At 33.7% G+C, this 23,049-nt stretch overlaps 2 protein-coding genes and 1 pseudogene across 2 annotated transcripts; all 3 read left to right on the top strand.

Annotated features, from left to right (window-relative positions):
- The first annotated feature begins 3,253 nt into the window (after positions 1-3,253).
- LOC107137703 (olfactory receptor 4N5-like) lies at positions 3,254-4,180 on the top strand. Its single transcript, XM_015480160.1, has one exon. The coding sequence runs from the start codon at positions 3,254-3,256 to the stop codon at positions 4,178-4,180; it is 927 nt and encodes a 308-aa protein (XP_015335646.1).
- A 6,539-nt stretch (positions 4,181-10,719) lies between these two features.
- Positions 10,720-11,661, top strand: LOC107137702 (olfactory receptor 4K13-like). The gene has a single exon (XM_015480158.1). The coding sequence runs from the start codon at positions 10,720-10,722 to the stop codon at positions 11,659-11,661; it is 942 nt and encodes a 313-aa protein (XP_015335644.1).
- A 3,583-nt stretch (positions 11,662-15,244) lies between these two features.
- Positions 15,245-19,781, top strand: LOC107137701 (annotated as a pseudogene).
- The last annotated feature ends 3,268 nt before the right edge of the window (positions 19,782-23,049 follow it).

The following is a 23,049-nucleotide window of genomic DNA, read 5'->3' as shown; positions in this document are numbered from 1 at the left end:
ATAAATTAGAAGTGCATATTTTGGAATCTATGATATACAAACATGAGAACATATTTAAAGAAACTATTTAGAATGTTCTTTGAACTTCCCCTTCAGTAGGTGGAAGAGGATAGCTGTTTGAGGGTAGGATTGGATTCCTGACAAAGTGAAATTTTCATCTTTTGTACTTGAAATAGAAAAAAGAAATGCAAAAAAAATCATGCATTTATCTGGGACATCTGCTGCCTTCAAATTTATGAGAAGAGAAAAATGCTGCAGAAATAGATTAAAGGTGAGCACTTTCTACCCTGAAACTGAAATGAAGCCCATTTTATATTTAATTCCTTATTTGAAAGAGATTAAAATAAGGGGAAATGCCAAGAACTTTTGGAGATTAATTATTTGGATATTAATTTGGGTGTAATACAAATGACTGATTCCAACCTTCCCACCCCCAGAAACAAAGGTAAAGTGGAAAAAGGAATAAGAAATCCCAATGAGTCAGAAAATGTAGGCAGAGTCTCAAGACAAACTTCATTGACTTCACAAGCATGCAACAGGTATGCATATCCAACTGACATGCTCTGCCTGTGCATCTTCAATGCCAGAGGAGTTTGTGTCAGGTAAAATGTCAAGGAAGGCTAGAGGTGGTGAAAGCCTTTGGGCTCCTCTTTAGCCTACACTAACAACATTTCTTTGTCTTCCCTGCCTGAATACTCACTTGAACCTGTGACACCCTCTTGTGCAGGAACTCTTTTTGTGCAGAGGAATGTCCATCTCAGACACAGCTGTCCTCAGTCTCTGTAATGAGCACAATTTGAGACTGTCTGGAACAGAGTACAGAAATGAGACTAGAAGAGGGCAGGAAGTGAACCAAAGACTTGGGGTGATATGGAATTCCATCTGTTGGGTGACAGGGAATAGACACAGTAGAAAATGAAAAAGGAAGAATGAGAGAAACTGTGACTATCAGGTGCTACCTGTGTCTTGACATCCTGAACCTGAAGTAGCACAGGAGCCCAACCCAGGGGAGCAGTGGATGAACCATGTGTAAGTACAGGAGGGGAGCTCCAAGGCTCACTGTCCTGGGAGCAGATTCTGCAGACAGTAGGAAGTATGGATATGGAGGTCAACTGGGTTAAGTGGGTTCAGAGAAAGGAGCTCTCCAGCTACTTCTAAGGACATCAAAGACATTTTGTTGAATTTCAGATCTCTTAGACTCAGTATGTTTGTGCTAATGCATGTGGGACTATGTATTTGTGCATTCATCAAATATGAGCTCCTGTATTTTAACTATTTATTCTATAACAATATAACATTCTTGCACAGCTACTGTGCAAGAATCAGCATGATATAACTCTAAAACCTTTTCATCAGGATAAATATATCCTCATGTACATTATGTAAATTTCTACTGTACCTATCAGCCTCTAACAGTTTCCTTGTGTGGATATTTTACACAACTGTTTTGTGCTGTCTTTTTTCTTTCATACAGTATAGTGTTTTTGAGGTTCCTTCCTATTGTAACATGTATCAATCAATATTTCACTGCTTTTCTTTTCTTTTCTTTTTGGCCAAATTGTATTTGTCTATTTCACAGCACTTTTGAAAAGTATTACATGTAACTAAAAATCAAACCAGCATCTGTATATTTCACATTGCAGAATTGGTTCTAATCAGTAGTCATTTCTCTTCCATATAATCCACTACAACAGTGAACTATGTAGTCTCAAAGTATTAATTATGTATTTGTAAAATGTTTTTATATTAGACTAATACAAATACATGATTTTTAAAAACATCTGTAGTAAAAGAGAGAAATTCCACTGATTTCAGCACTCCAACAGATTACCTTGCTACCCTCCATCCTAGAATGAATACTCTCTACATTAGAGACTAGTATAGAGACTAAATATTATGTCTCAATTTCTCCAACATGATTGCAACTCTTATTTAGACAAAGATTTAGACAGAAAAGGTGACTTATTTTTGGGTACTGGAATTGAACTCAGGGGCACTCGACCACTGAGTGACATCCCTAGCACTATTTTGTGTATTAGTTAGAGACAGGGTCTCAATGATTTGCTTAGTGCCTCACAGTGCTGAGCTGGCTGTGAACTCACAATTGTCCTGTCTCAGCCTCCTAAGCTTTTTGGATTACGGGCATGCACCACCTCACCTGGCAAAAATGGGAATTATTAAGTCAAACAAAGTCATGATTTGTCATTTAATGCCTTGATGAAATATTGTCAGTTAATGAAATACCAATACTTTCCTAATTAGTTTTGACAGAGGTATATACACTCATTTAATCACTTGCTAATGGTAACAAAGAAGGAAATACATTGCAGAAAAAAGTTAACTGCAATTTAATTTAATTGTCTCCTAAATGAATATATTATATGTTGTATATGGCCAATACCAATGCACTCTGCTTTAATTATATTACTTAGGATAGTCAAATTCCTTTTTGTATTATTAAAAAATATCTGTGAGAAGGATACTATTTGGCTACCATTCTGGCATTCGGAGAAGAAGATTTTAGGTATATGGTAAGCAAATAAAGGACTACTAATTAGAATTTAGGAACAGGACATAGTGCCTAAACAGGATCGGCACCTGGTCATGTATATAACCAGGGTAATACTTCTAAGTCAAGCTAAAGGTACAGATCTTGTTTTAAGAGCCTGATGACCAGTTTAGATTGAGAATTCATAAGGCTATCTATGCAGAGCATGACATCAGAATTATCATTGCAATTCAGAAAACAAACAGAAAGATAACAAGCAGGGACTTGGGCTTCTGTAGGACTTGAAAAAGCACTTTGTTATGTGTCAATAAGAAGCAGGGACCCACACTTTGCCCATATTCTGATAATCAGAAACAGTGAATTACCATTAACAACAAAGATTAGTCATCAATAACCCCCAAACAGAGAATCTTGCTAAAGTTTATGTTGTGTGTTAGTGAATAAATTCTTAAGACATTGTAAGCAAAATAGCCTCGAGTCCTACAGAAGCACAGTTATATAGAAATTCATGGTTAAATGGAATGAAAGTGTAGTTAGAAGACCCAAGTCTTGGTGAGGAATGAGTAGAATGAAAGAAGGGTGAGCTCAGGGTTCAGGGGAATTATAGGGCATACGTTGCTTTCAGCTATGCTAATTTCGGATGTAGCAAATATTCTTTTTACTAGGAGAGGATCTATTGAGCAGAAAAAGGTTGGTCATAACAGGTAACAATTTGCTTTTTGTGATTCTCCAGATTAGAAAAAGATGGACGCAGGAAACAGCACAGTGGTGACAGAATTCATCCTCCTTGGTTTGACCCAATCTCTAGATGCCCAAATCCTGCTCTTTGTGCTAGTCTCAATGTTCTACCTCATAATCCTCCCTGGCAATGTTCTTATCATTCTTACTATAAGATCAGATCCTGGACTTAATGCTCCCCTCTATTTCTTCTTGGGAAACTTGGCCTTCCTGGATGCCTCCTACTCCTTCATTGTGTCTCCCAGGATGCTGGTGGACTTCTTCTCTGAGAAGAAAGTAATTTCCTACAATTGCTGCATCACCCAGCTGTTTTTCTTGCACTTCCTTGGTGTAGGGAAGATGTTCCATCTTGTTATCATGGCCTTTGACCGCTACATTGCCATATGTCGGCCTCTACACTATGTAACAGTCATGAGCCCCAGGGCCTGCTATGCATTGCTGTTGGCTCTGTGGCTTGGGGCCTTTGCCCACTCCATTGTGCAAGTGGCCCCTATCCTGCACTTGCCATCCTGTGGCCCAAACCAGCTGGACAACTTCTTCTGTGATGTGCCACAGGTCATCAAGCTGGCCTGCACTGACACCTTTGTGGTGGAGCTCCTGATGGTCTCCAACAGTGGCCTGCTCACCCTGCGGTGCTTCCTGGGCCTTCTGGCTTCCAATGCTGTCATCCTCTGCAGAGTAAAGGGACACTCCTCAGAAGGGAAGAGCAAGTCTATCTCCACTTGCACCACCCACATTATCATTGTGTTCCTCATGTTTGGACCTGCTGTTTTTATCTACACCCACCACTTCAGGGTTTTCCCAGCTGACAAAGTGTTTTCTCTCTTCCATACAGTCATCTTCCCTTTGCTGAACCCTGTAATTTATACACTTCACAATCAGGAAGTGAAAGCCTCCATGATAAAGCTGTTATGTCAGCACACAGTGTTCTAAATGGAGTAGAAACATGAGTAAATCAACAGTGGAGAAAGTCCAATAAAAATGAAATAAATTATTTCTTCATGCACTGAACAATGATTCATTAGGTAAACATACTGTTTTCAATCACTTTCAATTTTGGGGCTGTGTGGCATATGAAAGAGATAAACAATATCCAGGTGTCCTAGGATTATATTCAAGTGAATAAATACAGGTGAAACTTTTAAATCAGAAAAAAATGTTAACAGCAGTGCTACACTGTAGATTGACTGGGGAGGTGCTAAATACCTTGCTTTTGATTGTCAATAAGGTATTCTGACACAAACCAGCTGGTCCTTGGGATTCAGCTGATACAAGATGATCTGAAAGAAGTAACCACACAATTACCTGAGATATTCTAGGCAGAAAGGATGACTAATACAAGGATCCACAATTTTATAAGTATGATACATTTGAAGACCACAACAACAATGTAGCTTAGTGGAGTTGAAGCATTTGAAAGTGGCAAGAATCGAAAAGAAAAGAGTTTGGCAGGTAAAAATCTCCTGAAGTATTTCAAGCAATGAAAAAAAGTTCATGCCATTTAAAACTCAAATGAGGTCATAAAAGGCATGAAACTGGAGAGTATTAATGTTTTCTACTTGCCTTAAGGAAAAAGCCTCAAGACTCTGGAGGAATATGGGAAATAAAATTTCATTAAGTAGAAAAAATTCATACTGTTAAGTAATTTTATTAGAGCCTTAATTAGTTATTTTTTTCCTAAATTTGAAAAGTGTTGTGATTTCCCTCACTGTTGTGTTAATCTTGGAGAAGAGTTTGAGTTCCCTTCAAATGATTTCATCCTGAATGTAATTATGTTGGCTATTTGTTGTGTTAATCTTTATTTAGTTATAGATGACTAAACCACTTCAATTTCTTTGTTTATTTGTTTGCNTATATATATATATATATATATATATATATATATATATTCATATATATATTCATCACGACTTTAAAATTGATTAAACACAGGAAACTACAAAAAAGTTATCTAGAAATACAGTGAATAAAAAATTTCAAATGAAATGCAAATTGGATAAAAAGGAAAATAAGGAAAGGGTATTATAAATATGTAAGATACAATGGAAATGTCCTACCTATGTATAGTTGACACCCAAGTAGTGTGGGAAAAAGAGAAAATGGGAAAGATGCAATATTTGTAGAGAACTTCTACAAAGTGATAAAGGGCATCACCATGGACCACATGGACCACAAGTCTTTGGTCCATAAGCAGAATAAAGTTTTGAGAAAGAAGACCCAAACACATGAATGTAAAGCAGATAAAAGTCAATGATACAGAGACTCTTAGAAGCCACTGATAGAAGGAAGCACATATTGACTTGAAAGAATAAACAGTAAGGACAGCTTTTCCCCATAAAACAAACATGTAAATCAGAGTACAATGATACCTTGAAATTGCTGAAAGATGACAAAACAAGTCAAATTATTGTTATTAGAAAAAGAAAACCGTTTAATGTTAAGAGAAAGACATTATTTACACAGAAAATCTGTTTTCTGAAAATTTGTACTAAATCAGTATTGGGAGTAGTTCTTCAATAAAGAGACCCTAATCCTGAAAGGAAACAATAAATTAAATGAAAGAATAAAGAATACATTAACTGTCAAGTTGATACATGTAAGTATAGACTGACTATTGACTGTACAAACAGTAGTGTATTTTAAAGGTTTTATCATACATATGTACAGTACATACATACAGCATATATGTAATTATACATAATATACATATTGTGTGTATGTGCACATGACAAGAGTCATGATCAATGAAAGAAACAATAAACAAGGAATTTAAGTGTTCTATGATTCTAATATATTAAAATATTTGGTCAAACTAATACTTTGAGTAGAATCTCTGGATATATGTTTAATCTTTATGAAATCCTGTGAAATACTAATAAGAAGTCTTCTAACTGTAAAATTAAGGACAAGTTTTGAAAAAGGATTATTTGGCTAAAAACAGCTAGAAAGGAGAAAGAAAGAGTTTATGAAATAAGAAAAAACAGAAAAGTAAATATACTACAAAAATAAACATTAAAAGCTTCATTTAAATTCTGGAATTGCTAAACTTCAAGCATGAATGCTTTCCATATTTAATTAATAGGTAGAAAAAAGTTGAAATAAAAGGAAAGTTTGAAATAAAATAAATACAGTTGTTGTTTGTTGTTCATGGGTTCCATATTTGTTTATTTGCCTACTCAGGATATTTATCTGAAACTCCAAGTCAACATCTGTTATGCTTTTGGAGTGATTTGAGGACATGCAGAGAACAACAGAAACAAAAACAAAAATCCTTGAATCACCCTGTGTGGGCACTCCCAGCTAAGGTGGCACAAAGTGACACTGAGTTTTCTTTCAGATCTCTTCCTGTAACAAGTGTCCTTTTCACAGTCTGTTCACAGCACTGTTTTCCATGTATTTACAGTTATTGTTGGTGATTCTGCTGTTTAAAGGGCCCCCATCAGAGTGCTAAGTATATTCCAAAACACAAGGATTCTGTGATATGCCTTAGGGACCAATGCTTGTGTTAGTTAAGCTTCATTCAATCAGAAGTGATGCTAGTGGCAGCGAGGTCATTTTAAAATAGAAGTCTCTCTCTTTTTTTTTTTTTAAAGAAACACAGATAAAAAAAATAATGTATTGATTGTTTGATGAAAATGTTGAGACCAGAGATTTGTAGAAAGATATGTTGCATTATTTCCTAAATTATTGTCAATTTATTAAAAATTAATTATAATGTTATATTATATAATATAAATAAAAGTTTCTTTTAGGCTGCCTTTTTTAAAGATAGATAAATAATAAGACTGTAAGGATAAAATACATTAAAAAATCACAGAATGTTACCACAATAAAATACTGATGATCTCATTACAATCGTTAGAACTTAAGAGGAGCAACAGATGAGAAAATTTAATCTTCCTGAATACAGTAAAAAAAAATGGGTAAGTACTTAAACACTCATTAATCAAGAAATATTTAAATAGTGAGACACTGTCTTTACAGTCTCATGAACTTCTGTAAGTCTACATTCTTTTTTGTACAATATGTTTTTCAGAGATACAGAAAATCCAGAGGCAACAGCTGAACCTTTAAAACTTCTAGAACACAGAAATAAAGAAAATGCTATGATATCACTCTGGCCAATATTTTTTTGAATATGACCACAGGAAAACAAACAGAAAAAAAAAAAACAGAAATAGAAAGGATTGATCCAAATTAAAAGATTCTGCAAAGCAAAGAATTCAAGTAAGAAAGCATTCCAGAGTGTGAAAAAATATTGGCAACACATACATATCTGATAAAATATATAAAAATCTCAAACAACTCAATGTTAAGAAAAAAATAGTTCAAAAATTGGCAGTAGATCTGAGTAGAAATTTCTCAAAAGAAGGATAAAAATAATAGCCAATGTATATGAAAATATCCTTTATCATTAGTCATCAGGATTCACTCAAATGAGATGTCTCCTCACACCTGTTACAAAGGTTGCTATCAAAAAGATGAGAGTAACATGGAGAAAAGGGAACTCTTATTCACAATTAATGGAAAATACTGAGGGAATGTAAATTAGTAAACCTAAATGGGAAAAAAAAGTATGGGGGTTTTCTCAAAATTCAAAATAGAGCTGCACATAGTCCAGTTACCTATCTACTAACTATGTATTCAAAGAGCAATATCTGAAGATTTTTCTGCCCTCCCATGTGTATTTGGCACTATTCACAATAGCCAAGATACAGAATCAACATCAGTGTTTATCAAAAAATGAATAAAGAAATGTGGGTATATATGCACAGTGAAATAATATTTAGAATTAAAATGGGTGAAATTTTGTCATTTGTTACAACATGGATGAACCTGGAAGATATCATGTTAAATGTGGTAAGTCAGGCATAGCAAGACAAATACCACATGATCTCACTTATATGTGGAAAGAAAAAAGTCAACCAAATAGAAATATAGAGTAGAAAGTGGTTACTAGAGGCTGAGATGAAGGTAGTTTAATTAAAGAACACAGAATGTTGTTATAAAAGAGGAATAAATTTTAAAAGTTTATTATACATCAAGGAGACCATAGTTAAAAATTTATATTATGATCTTAAAAATTTCTTACTGACTGTATTTTAAGTGTTCTCACCACAAAAATAATCACATTTTCTGAAATGGCAAAAGGATATTTTAAAAATCCCCAGTGTATTTTTAACACTAGTCTCTGAGGGGTCTAATAACTATCAAATTTGTTTTCTCTTATATGTCCCTTACCAATGGATACTTTTAAATACTGTACTCTTTTCAATCCAGAGCAGACAAGTTCACTGGATGATGAAGACTAAGCATTTCAGGATTTCATAAAGTTGTTACTTCCAAAGTCCAAGGGCAACCTGGTAGGTTTCCTGACTCTGACACATTACCCTACCTTTAAACTACATACGCCACACTTTTTGAAGTTACAAATGAAATGTGTATCTAAATAATAAATACAAATGTCAAATTTCTAAAAGAATGAAGGGATTGAAAAGAGCTAACTAAATGGAAATAAATTTGAGTTTGTTTCAAATTGAAAAAATATTAAAAATACATCTTATATTGGATGCTAAGAAATTAATTTAATACTCCTAGCTGAATAAGTCATGTTTAAAAAAGAGATGTTGCATTTAAATTGTTTGCCCACACTGATCAGATTGAATGGTTTTATATTATCACATGATATAAGAATCTTTACCTACTCTCTTTAAGGCATGCAGTAATTTTTAAAAGTGGATAAATAACAAGACTGCAAGCATAAAATACCTGATCCATAGCTTAGATAGTCACAACATGTTACCACACATGATACTATTGTTATATTCATTAGAATTTAAGAGGAATGACATAAGAGAAAATCTAACATCTCTAAGAAACAGTCTAAAAATGGGTAAATATTTAAACACTAATTCAACTGGAAAACAATCAATAGTTTGGAGGTTCATGTGCTCCTGCAAGTATATTACTTAATACCTCCTAGAAATATACTGTCCAGAGGAAATAACTACACCTGATAGTCTTACTGCAAGAGTACAAGCACAATCAACAAGTCCTGGTGGCCAGTGAGAATAATCAGACGTTTCCACTTTCAAATTCTGCTCATTTAATTTTTACATAACTCTGGAAGATGGAGTCAAATATAATGGTTGGTATATGGGACACTTCTGATAAGATATTTGCCTTAATGCTAGCTATGCAAGGGAAGGGTATGTAATTGCATGCTTTTTGTGGTTAGCTAGAGACACACTGTATTTTCACATTTAAATCATGTGACTTACAGGTTAAAATTTACAAAAAAACCCCATTCCCACATATCTAATTTTCTTTTTTAATAATCATTATTGGCTCTGGTTATAAGATTCTGATACACACAAGAAAAGTTCTAGAAATAATTCGCAGGCCTCTAATAAGAATTGCACTGCAGCCCTACATCAAGGGAAAGGGGAGGCTCTGCACTTCATGGCTTAAAGTAGATCAAGTCCTGACCTCATTAAATGTAAGCCCTTTTTTTTTTTAAATTCACTTAGCTGAGTCCGCCTCAGTCAGTGTCACAATGTCTTTGATTTAATTCATCCTCAAAAATCTTAAGTTTAAATAAGCCTTTTTGAAAATAATTGAGAAGAAACAATGATCCAAAGGGGACAATAACTTTCATGAGACTGTACATAGACTGCATCTACATTTTTGTGGTATTGTCTGTTTTTTTCTTTTAATAAACAAAAATTAATGGTTCATCTCTCTTATTTTTTTTTCTCAAATTCTTTGAGAAAAGTTGAGTAACATAATAATGGTGAACTTTGGTACATCCTAGTCTTATGGAGGTGATTTTGAAAGTTCTGTGTATGGTTGATGTATGAAGACTCATGCACTATATAGAAATATCACATTCAGATTTTGAATCCAGTTTTGTAAAACACTTGCAAGCAAATATTTTGTTGGATAAATAAGCTGAATAACATTAATGTTATAGAGGCAATAGGAATCATTCCAATCTAAAACCTCTGTCTTTCTTGACATACTGACTTTAATTTCAATTAACAATGTAACTGTATTAACATTAAACAGTACATTAATGATATGAGTATTCTCTCATATACTTCCTTTCAGTAATATACAATGCATATTTTGTTTGAACACTGCTTTTTAATGTGACAATGACAAAACTTTTTAGTACATACTGAAGATAGGATATGAATGTTTTAGTCAATGAACTTCTGCAAAACTCAAAGATAAAATGTACTTCATTATTCATTTTCAAAGTCCTTCTTTATGTTCATAATAAACTAAGAATTCAACCACGGTCTGATCTGGAGCCAAACATGAAGACAGACTTAAGGGTTGATGCTCTGAATAAATAATAAACTGAAAGGCAGAATTATAGAATAGGAACACTGTCTTATTTTTCTCTGTGATTTTCTGTGTTTTCTTCTCTTTTAGACAACTTCTGACAGACTCACAAAAGTAGATATATGGATATCCTAAGTAAAAACACAAGTATTTCTGAGTTTATCCTGCTTGGACTTTCTCATTCCCAAGAAATTCAAATATTCTTTTTTGTTATCTTCTTTCATGTCTATGTAGCCATTGTAGTGGGGAACCTCCTCATTGTAATCTCTGTGATATTTGATAACCATCTTCACTCACCAATGTACTTCTTTCTGGCAAATCTATCATTTTTTGACCTATGTCTTTCCTCTGTTGGAACTCCCAAAGTGATTGCAGACTTCCTTAGAAAACGCAAAACCATCTCATTGTGGGGCTGCATGGTCCAGATGTACTTTATGCACTTCTTTGGGGGTGGTGAGATGTCTCTCTTGATAGCTATGGCCATTGACAGGTATGTGGCCATATGTAAGCCCTTGCACTACCAGACCATCATGAACTGCAGGATGCTCATTGGGCTTCTGGTGCTGTCATGGGCAGTTGGATTCATTCATACCACAAGCCAAATGGTTTTCACAGTGGGTTTACCTTTCTGTGGTCCCAATGTTGTGGACAGCATCTTCTGTGACCTCCCTCTGGTCATCAAGCTGGCCTGCACTGACACCTATGTCCTGGAGCTCCTGGTGATTGCAGACAGTGGGCTCCTGTCCCTGGTGTGCTTCATCCTCTTGGTCATATCCTACATCATCATGTTCGTCACCCTCTGGCAGCACTCCTCCAGGGCCTCCTCCAAGGCTGTGTCCACACTCTCTGCTCACATCACTGTAGTGACCCTCTTCTTTGGCCCCGCTATCTTCATCTATGCTTTTCCATTCAATAGTTATTCTGTAGATAAGTTTCTGTCTGTGTTTTACTCTATAATCACCCCCTTCCTTAATCCAATTATTTATACTTTGAGGAATCAGGAGATGAAGGCAGCCATTAAGAGACTGAGCAGTCAACAGATTGGTTCCTGTGTTTTCTCTTAGATATTGTTTGTGTCCTTGCTTATTTGTCTGCCTTCTACTGTTTTAGAGACTTGAGTCTTAAGTACTTAATCAAGTGGCTGAAATAAAAATACTAAATGATGTCAGTTAAATTCCTGCCATATTCTATATATTAAGGTATTTTAAATGTTTTGATTTAAAGTGTTCATAACAGAGATACAGTTCCTGGAAAAACAAACATTTTATAACATGAGTCTTAAGTTATCAAAAATATGTAAACAGTTTGTTTCCTTATAAAATCTTTGTAATATTTTGGTTAATGAAATTGCAAACTATTTACTTTTAGTAAGAATATCAAAGATGGTGTCAAATTTTTACTTCTACCATTGTGTTCTTTAACTTAATATTCTTAAAAATATCTTCCATTATATATAAATATTATGAAGGTTTCTTAGTGGTATTAAATTAGAATTTATAAAAACTTCCTTCAGTTCTATGGCCTCAGGAGTGTAATTATACTAATGGTATAAAAATTAGGAAAATATTTTCAAACACTTCTTTGTGCTCTGAATTCATTTCCTAAAATTCAAAATCAATGGCAGTAATAACAACTAAAACTTTTTCTGTGTCAATATATTTTTTATACTAAATAACAAGTGTTGTTCAATGTTTCTTTATATTAATTGAAGTGTTTGCAAAGCAACCTTTTTTATAGTTACTAAGAACCAGACTCTTTTTCAAGCAATATAATACATTGTTAGTGATATATGTCTAGTTCCTGTCCCAGAGCGGATTATAAGGTTGAAGTGGGGTGAGAGATCTATGTTTGTCATAGTGATCTCAGAAAACCACTGTGAGAATGAGATATTTAAACCAAGGATATAAACATTAAGAAAATTGCATAATAGGACATTAGAGAGAGGAAGAGATTTTCAGACAGAAATGTCAGTCTATATAGCTATTGTGGAGTCAAAAAGAACGGTGTCTACTGAAGATAGACCTTTATGAAGAAGTTCTATGAATTAAAGGTGGCAAGTTTAATACTGAGATTGAATACAGGTGAAGACTCCAGAATATGTAAATGGTAAATCCTCTTGTTTAATAAAAATTATGAATAAAGGAATTTTAATGGGAGGGATTAGAGATAGTAACCTTTGATTTTAATCAGCTCTGTCTTCTTAAGTGGATAAGTGAAAAAGGGAGGTGAGCAGGCTCTTCTTCTTATACTGAAACTGTTAAATGATAGTAAATTTATTGAAACTGTACAATAAAGCCTTCTAAAGGTAAATAAAAATCTAAAGTTATTAAAAAAATCTAACAGACCATTTCCAGGGTGATGTCCAATACCTGGAAATCAAGCTTACATATCTTCCCTTTTTACCCCTTTATTGTTCCCTTTTTCAATTTGGCCCTAGACCATGTCTTTTAAATTGTTTATCTTTATTTAATAACTAATACTTGATCGTAGATATAAGAATAGTTATTGTATCTACTGATACTGATTGCAAAGTGTATAAAGGAAAATTTAACTTTGAGAAAAATATTTGATAGTTGATAAATGTGATAATTTTAGGTACATTTATGAGGGGAAAAATTTCCATCTTATCATTTAAAAGTTTGAACTTTAGTATCTGCAAATCAATTCTCATATAATAGGAATTAAAATTCAATTGGTAAGAAAAAGAATAGCAAAGCCAAAAGAATGTACTGGTTTAAAATAGTGTTCAGGGTAGATCTTTTCAACATACAGGCAACAACAACAACAAAAAAATGGCACATGGTAAATACCCTATCAGTTATCAAAAAGCAGTGTATTTTTGCATTATCATAAACCTCTTTTTTAAAAATCTCACCTTAGGTAATTTCTAGCCAACTCTGCATTCTGATAGCCAGTGGCTAATTATGTTCCCCAAAGGCAAAGCAGGTAAAGGGGAAAGAAATTCTTGTTTGCTGGGCTTAAGGCACATCTTATTATTTATTTGTATTTTTTTCATTCTCCTCTTTGCCTTAATTTGTAATTTGTCTGTAAGTTTGTCTTATGTGTTAAATTTAAATCACTAATGTGTTTTAATGGATTGTGTTTTCTAATTCACTATTTCTTTGCAACAAAATAAATTTCAATACACCAATAAATTATTCTTTCTGTAAACTTTGCCTTTACTGGAACTAAGGTTTTAATAAATGACCATTCATTATGATTTAGACCACAGCTTAAAACATATGACTTTTCTGTGTATGTATATCAAATTTTCTCCAGAACTAAGAAACTGAGTCATCAAAGGAAGAAGTCCTTTCCTGTAACTTGATTAAGCCATAGTCTTCCTGCTAGAAAGAAGTTGATGTGTTTAGCAGCTCAGGGAAGTGGAATTCTACAATTTCCTTGTGAATGAACAAAAATGAATGAATGAATAACAGAAAATGGATCAGAGGTTCAATTTATCTAAAGATACGTTAATTTTCCACTAAGAATAGTTTTCAGTTATGATCCAATGTGGACTTGGGAAAGACATGACTGTTTTTTTTAGATTGAATTTTGTTTTGCAATCATCTGCTTCCTTCTTCAGTACTGTTAGGGTAGCTGACACATCTCTGAGTTCAAGGAAAAGTTCATTGACTGAGAATATCTTCCAGGCTGTCCTTCTGCAATGTGAGGCAGCCTGCCAAACTACATAGTCAAGTACAATGGAGTAGTTAAAAAATAGTCTGTTTGATTTTGAGATTGTTACTTGATTTCTTGGCTGTGGTTTTGGTAGTGAGGGACTCTTTCAGGTTGGCTCTAATGGGATGGTTCTGCCTGGGTGGACAGGTGGTGATTCTCAAAATGGAGTTACTTTGGCCTAAGGACCTAACAAATACTAGGGTGACTTTTATTTTAAACACTTAAAGACTGGTTTTGAGTATGATTCTTAGATCTTGAATAGAGTTCGTTTTACCCAGAAATGATGAAACAATAGATTTTTTTTCATATGATCAAACATCTACCTAAAAAGAAATGAAAACAGGAAAAAAATGAAGTAAAGGTATAGATATTATATATGTAAATATTATTATGGATCCTATTTTCTACCTTATGTCTTATTACCATAATATCACATCTCTAACTCTAGAATACCTAAAATTTTACTTGTTTAGCCACACAATATTTCATAAATTTTAGTTAGAGAAAATTCTCTGGAAAAAGACTGTGGCCTGATATAAAACAAATAGTTTTACAGAATACAGAACTCTCTGGTTTATCTAAAATATTAGGGTCTATATGCCACTTATTTATGTCTTATTAGCTATTGCGAACAAAACACACTGTTATACTTTTTATAAAAATGGAAATAATTTATGTATCAGAATTGGAGATAGTTTCTTAAATTACACACTAAAATAGTTAATTTTCCTAAAATAAAAAATATGAAACATAAATTACAAAAAAATTCTCAGAGAAAGGATTTTTATTAACAGCATTCAGAGAGGTGTAGTCTCTACAGTTCTCATTGGGAGGCAAAATAGTTGGTCCCTCATGTATTGCTCTAGAAAACACTTAACTATCTTTTAAAAAGGGAAGTGACACTGAAACAAAACCTTTGTTCAAGTTTGGATGTGAGGTATCACCCAAAAGCTTACACATGATACAATGCAAGAAGGTTCAGAGGAGAAATGGTAGGGTTGTGAGACTCTTAACCCAATTAATGAATTAACCCCCTGATAGGGATTAACTGGTAACTGAAGTGGTTGGATGTGGCTGGAGGATGTAGAAATTGGGGGTGTGGCTTTGGAGTATATATTTGTATCTGGTAAGTAGAGACCTGTCTCTCTGCTTTCTGATCACGAAGTGAGCTGTTTTCTTCTACCACTCTCTTCTGCCATGATGTTCTACCTCACCTTGAGCCCTATGGAATGGAATCTGCTGTCAATGGATTGTGATCTCTAAAACTGTAACCCTCCAAATAAGCCTTTCCTCCTCTACAATTGGTCTCGTCAGATATTTTAGTCATAGGAGCACAAAAAAGCTGACTAAATCAACCTTCAAGATTTATAGAGAAAAAAGAAACAAAATCCAATAACTTTACAGGAGGGAAAACTCAGCTATGCTGTGGGTGTTGTACTCTCTTTAATTCATGTCAAAATGTAATCCCTAAAGTTGGATGTTTATGGTGTATTGCAGTGGTACTTTAGGGAGATAATTAAATGAGCTCATTAGAGTGGGGCCCGTATGACTGTAGTAGTGACTTTATGATAATAGAGAGACAGTGCAGTGACCAGCATCACCTTAGGACTCTGCAGAGTCCACAGCAGGAAGAAGGACCTCACTAGGTGCTGCCACCCAATCTTGAATACCTCAGCCTTCAGAAACAAAAGCTGAATGGTCCTTGTTTCTTCATAGATTTTTCAGGTCTATGATATTCAGTTCTAACAGCAGAAACTGCCACTCAAAAAAATAGACAATTTTTTTTTAAAAATAGAATAACTCAATGAGAATTTTTTGTAAGAAATCTCTTAGAAGGAATCAAGAATAAACCCTATCTAGGAGGAATGATTTGGGGAAAAAAAGTGTTCACCCCTCCTTGAGGTTATTCCCACCAAGGGATAGATTTGTTTTCACCAACCCTTTCATGTGGATTGTTTTGAATTTGGCCAGTGTAATTCAACAAAAATGTTTTGTACCACAAATCTTTTCTTTCTTTGTCTGAATTTGTCTTTCCAAAGTGGCATTGCCATTTAAAATTATTATTTTGTGCTGCTGTCATATTGCAATATGCATAGAGCTATAAAAATTGTAATGGAAATAGGTACCAGTATTGGGATGCTACTAAAACAAAAATTAAAACATATGGCATTGTATTTGTGGTCAAGCAACAAAGGCTGGAAGGCTAGTGTTATGGTTTATATCTTAGATGTCTCCCAAAAGTTCATGTGTGAGACAATGAAAGAAAACTTAGAGGTGAAATGATTGGGTTATGAAATCCGTTACCTAGTTAGTGCATTCATCTACTACTAATGATTTACTGAAAGCAGGTTGTGGATGGAGAAGGTGGGTCATCATTGGTTTGCCTTTGAGATATTTATTTTGTCACTGAAGAATGGGTCTCTCTCTCTCTCTCTCTCTCTCTCTCTCTCTCTCTCTCTCTTTCTCTTTTTCTGTCCTTCTTGATGGCCATGTCCTGAGCCATTTTATTCTGCCACATTTTTGCCTCATCTCAGGTCCCAAAGAATGGAGTCATCCATCTATGGACTAAGACCTCTAAAACTGGGATCCCTCAAAAAACTTTTCCTCCTCTAAAATTTTTCTTGTCATGTCTTTTGGTCTCAGTAGCAAAGAAGGTAACTAAAAACAGCCATGAGTAAATGACTAGTGATTCTTCAACAGCAGTAAGGACAGTAATATTGGAAGATGGAAAGCTCTGGACCTCTTACATCATAATAAAGTGTTAGGCAACATTCTCTCCAAATTTAATATGTCATATGAAAACATGCACATGCACTTAAAGATAAGGCTCGGCCATTTTTAAACAAGTTCATAGTATGAGGTGAAGGAAATATTATGAATCATAATCTTCATTGTGCTCATATGTTTATTCATATTAAAAATAATTTTTGCTGTTTATTTAATGTTTATTTTTATAACTGTACATAAATTATAATGGTAAAAGTCAGAAATATTCCCGGCACACACCTATACAAACACTAACAATGACCCTCAAATTACATTTCTAGAAATATATTCTTCACATACATATAGAAATTTAGGTTGAATTATTATAAAATAGAGTGGGATAGATAAAAAAGTAGATAGCCTATATATTTCTAATAAAGACACAATTTTTTTTTATCTTATACAACTACAAATTGAATTGTAATCTGGCATATAAGGATCTGTGAAACTGAATGTTAAGGGAAACATTCAAGAAATATTGTAAGTAAAAATATTAGGTAAAATATGGTATGTAAATTGTTTTTCAAGTATACGTTTAAAAAGGTGAAAATGCTTTTTTTGCACTTATTGAAATAATCATGTGATTTTTATCCTTTGTTCTTTTAAAATATGTATCTAATAGAAGAAAACTTACATGGATTGGGCAAAATTATTTTGAATTTGACTTTAAAAGGACATGAAATGAAAGTAAAAATTAGACAATTGGAATTACATCTATCTATCTGCCAAATGAATTAGACCAGACATTGAACCCTTGAGGCTGCACATCATCTTTAATAACAGCTCGATTTATGGATGTTCCTTCTGGTAATTCTCCAGCCTCCTTAGCAGACAAAAGCAGATGAGGTAGAAGCCTGTACCAACCAGTGAGACCAAACTTCTGAAAACAAGCAAGGTGCCCAGGTTGCAGGGCAGCACAGGGCCAGGGGTTGTCCTGACCTTAGAGTACCCAGCACTCTCTGAAACCTTGCTCCTGCTGTAATTGCCAATTTTTAATATTTTAGATTTATTTTTTGTTTCCATATCCATTTTTTCCATCACAATTTGATGAAAATCTATTTTCTGCATTTTTAATGTCTTATGATCTTTGGCTGTTTTTTTATCAGTATGTTAATGTGTTTAATTCATTATCCTAAAAGATCATTATGATTACTGTTCTTCTACTTGGTCCACTCTGTCATCATTTTCTTTGCATATATACCCAGTAGTGAGATTGATGGACATGATCATTCAACTAATTTTTTTTAATGAAATCCCATATGGTTTCCATAATGACTGGACTAATTCACATTTTGAAAATGTAATGTGTGCAACAGTTCCTTTTTCTCCATATCCTCACCAGCATTTTTATCTTCAGTTTTTTTTTTCTTTTTTAAGTAGCCATTATTATTACAGGGAGTTGATATCTCATTGTGGTTTAATTTGCATTTGCCTGATGGCTAGTGATGTTGAACAGTTTTTCTAAGTACGTTGGCCATTTGTATATCTTCTTGTGAGATAAGTCTATTGTCTGTCTTTTAATCTGTTAGTTTTTTTAATTTTATTGAGTGCTTGGAGTTCCTTATATATTCTGGATATTAAACCATTATCAGATTTATAGTTTGCAAATACTTTTTCCGGTTCATTAGGTTATCTCTTCACTCTGTCAATTGTTTCCCTTGATGTACAGAAGCTCTTTAGTCTAAAGAAATCACATCTGTCTAGTTTTCTTTTGTTCTCTGTGTTTTTGAATTATGTTGAAAAACCCAAAGGAATGAAAAAGCTTGGCCACATTCATGGTGTGAGTCATCTCTTCTTTCTCTCCACAGCTCACCCAAGAGCAGGCAACATGGCAGAGTCCTTGGAACTTTTAAATCAGTCTTCAAGGATGCAGAGATTATTCCCTTTGCATTCTTCTTAGCTATCTATGTTGTAACTGTACTAGGTAACCTTCTCATAATGGTTACAGTGTTTTTTACCCCAAACTTGAACACCCCCATGTACTTCTTCCTAGGAAATCTCTCTTTTATGGATATGATCTTTGCTTCCTTTGCCACCCCTAAAATGATCATGAACTTGGTTAAAAAAAAAGATTATTTTCTTTTCCTGTTGTTTCACTCAAACATTTCTTCTTCATGTGATGGGTGATGTTGAATGGTACTGTTTGTTTCCATGGCCTATGATAGATATGTGGTCATTTGCAAGCCCCTACACTATATGACCATCATGAACAAGACACTGTGTACTTTGCTTTTAGTGATGTCATGGTGCTCAGGTATCATTCATATAGGACTTCAGTTAGTCTTTGCAGTAAACTTGCCTTTCTGTGGTCCCAATGTGGTGCACAGCATTTTCTGTGATCTCCCTCTAGTTAGCAAACTAACATGCACAGACACATATTTTATACAGATAGTCATTGTTGCCAACAGTGGCATACTCTCCATGGGTTGTTTCCTTATTTTGCTTATTTCCTATTGTGACCCTCATAACCATCAGGAGATGCTCTTCTACTGGGCAGTCCAAAGCCTGTTCCACTATGACATCTCATATCACTGTAGTCATTCTCTTCTTTGGTCCATGCATCTTTATCTATGTCTCGCCCTTTAGCAGACACTCCATGGATAAGTTCCTTGCTGTATTTTATACCATTATCACCCTTATCTTCAATCCACTTATCTACACTCTAGGAAACTAAGAAATGAAGACAGCCATGAGGAAACTCTGGAGAGCTTTGGTGAATTCCAGATTAAAAATATAATTGAAGAGAAATAGTATTTTTCAAATCTTTAAAAGTTTCTTTACAAGAGAGTCACTAGAGTCATATAGAAGTAAGCAAATGAAGAAAAATAATGAAAGTCAGATATTCTATCACATTTTGATCTATATAATATTAATATATAAATGGTTATTAATTTTAAAAATGATGTTGACTGAATTATAATAATTGTCAAAGACTTACTTGTTCTTCAGAGCAGATTGGTATATATATATATATATATATATATATATATATATATATATTTTTTTTTTTTTCCCTAGTATTCTGATGGCTCTAGATGGATGGGAAATAAAGGTAATCCTTTGAATGTTTTTCTGTACAGTTTTAGTAAGTGGCACTCGCTGTGGGCCTAAGTTTGGTTTTCTGTCATGGCTACCTGAAAACAGATCTATAGTAAGGCAGCACCTGCCCATGCTTCTTTCCTCAGTTCCACCCTTTTCCAAGAACTTTTCTAAGAGTCTCAAGATCTCAGGTAAGAAACAAAGAATCTCAGAGAACATCAACTGTTTCCACCATGGCAAACACCTAAATTGTTAGCCATCAAAGATCCCTGCTCCACTCTTCAATGATCCCATGCTAGCCAGGACAGTTTCACCCTTTTCAGTCATTTCTTTTACAAACCCATACAGAGTAAGATCTTTTCCCACATAAATAACCCTATAAAGTCTAAAAGTGCTGAGTGGTCCAATAAATGCACAGAAATCTACTTAAGACAACAAGAAACATGAAAAACCATGAAGACTTCCCTCTACCTAACGAAAACAAAATTTTCCTCAGTAGTAGACTCCAAAGAAATGGAGACCTATGGACAACCAGGCAAAGAATTTCCAATTACAGTTTTATGGAAGCTGAGCAAACTTACTTATAGAAAGAAATGATTAAACAATGATAAAAATTTCAGAAAATCAATAAACAAAATTTGAAATACCAAAGAATTGTTGAAATCATATAAAACATATAAAAACTTTTTGAAGGACTAACATAAAAGAAAATATAAAATACATAAGTAAAACATTTTATATCTTTTATATTTCCTAGAAGAAATATGGGAAGTTATAGAGTAAAAGTACACTTTCTTATATGAAAAAGTTAAATATTTACTCACTTAAAAAAGTATTATGAGATGTGTGCAAATGAAACCAGAGAGCAAGGGTGGTTAAGCTTATATAAGTTAAAAAAAATTACATACACAAAGTACAAAGAAACACAGGAGGTGATTATATAATTGCAAAATGATTAAGTAATGAAACCCTAACACTTTTTAATATATGTATACTAACATTGAGGGAAAGATTTTGCAAAGAGAGATAGAATGTTATACAGTGATGATTAAGGACTTCAGTACTACAATTTCAACAACGTACATATCATGCAGACACAAAAATCTATAAAGAAATATCTGCCTTAGTCTACAATGACAGCAAATGGACCTAAAAAGCACACAATCCAACAGCGTCCAACAGCAACAGAGCACACATTCTCTCAAGGGCAGGTAGCACATTCTCCAGGATAGACCAGATATAGACCACAAATCAAGTCCTGTAAAATTTTACCTTCAAATCATTTCAGGTGTCTATGCTGACCACATTGGTATGAAATCAGGAGTCAATAGCTAAGAATTTTAAGATAATTTACAAAAGTATGAAAAGTAAATACCACAATTCTAAACAAACAATGGGACAAAGAAGAAATCCAAATGAAAATTTAAAAACATGTGAACAAATGAAATGAACACATATCACACCAAAACTAAAGGGAAGCAGCAAATATAGGTCTAAGAAGTTTATAGCAAAAAATATTAGAGAGAGAGAGAGAGACAGAGAGAGAGAGAGAAAGGGAGAGAGAGAGACAGAGAGAGCACATCTATCTCCTACAGACTTCAGCAGAAAAGAATTGTAGTAAACAAATCTATTAAAGTTGTGGGATAAATAATCAATATACCAAATCTAGTTGTATTTCTACTTACTACCTTTAGAATATATAAGGTAATCCTCAAACTACCTCATTATTAATAGATGCAGAAAATGAAATACTTACAAATAAAGATTTAAGATCTTTTTTGAAAATAATTGAACATAACAGATGGAAAGATACCAAACATTTATGAATTTTAGGCATCAATCTTGCTAAAATGTCCATGTTTTGCAAAGCAATCTATCAATTCATGAATGTGTAGTAGTAAAATCTGCTATGAATGTGTAGTAGTAAAAAACATGGGTTTTGACATAAAAATATATTCACCTCAATGGGACACAATAGTGAGTACAGAAAGAATTCTGTGCCTTTTTGATCAATTTGTTTTCAAGAAAGTTGCTAACAATGGGCTGGGGATGTGGCTCAATAGGTAGCGCACTCTCCTGGCATGTTCAGGGCGCTGGGTTCCATCCTCAGCACAATATAAAAATAAAGATGTTGTGTCCACCGAAAACTAAAAAATAAATATTAAAAAATTCTCTCGTTCTCTTCCTCTCTCTCTTTAAAAAGAAAGAAAGAAAGAAAGAGAGAAAGAAAGAAAAAAAGTTGCTAACAAGTTTATTTAAGTTCTATCAATGTTCAGTATCAGTGAAAATATATTACATACCAAACATGTTGCACCACAGTTATTTCTAGTGGCCTTGTCTTTCAGATTGCATAGATTTGTGATAAAACACAATTTAACCTTTAATTTTTGGAACGTTCTTTTTATGGAAAATGTCAAGCATATATTAGAATAAAATAATGTAATGACCCCACCCCCCAAAAAAATAAGAAAGTTGCCAACGACATACAATGGGAAAAATACAGTCTCTTTAATAAAAACAAAATAAAATTTGGAGGATAAAAATATATGCAATGTTAATACAAATCAAAAGAAAATATCAATATATATTTTAATAACATGAATATTATAGTGTACAACAAAGTTAATAATATAAAATGACAATCATCTCACATAAAGAAAGTGGTCAATTAATTAGAATGAAACAATAATTTCAATTATGTTTGTCTCTAATTATAGATCATTACAATATGTGAAAAAACTAAGAAAAGTACAAGGAGAAAGAGGCACACTCAAAATACCATGATTTAAAAATGTTCAAATCTCATTCTCAATAACTTAGAGAAGCAGACAATAATTCACCAGGGATTAATTAGATATAATTGATATTTTCAGAATACCTTGAACAAAATATGAGAATACGCCTTTTTAAAATGTTTAAAAATTTTTAAATTAGACAATTTCTGGGCCATTAAAAAAGTCTCAATA

The sequence above is a fragment of the Marmota marmota genome, unplaced genomic scaffold, assembly GCF_001458135.2.
Source record: "Marmota marmota marmota unplaced genomic scaffold, marMar, whole genome shotgun sequence".
Lineage (NCBI taxonomy): Eukaryota > Metazoa > Chordata > Mammalia > Rodentia > Sciuridae > Marmota > Marmota marmota.
The sequence above is the reverse complement of the archived record's forward strand: the minus strand, read 5'-3'. Positions and strand labels throughout refer to the sequence as shown.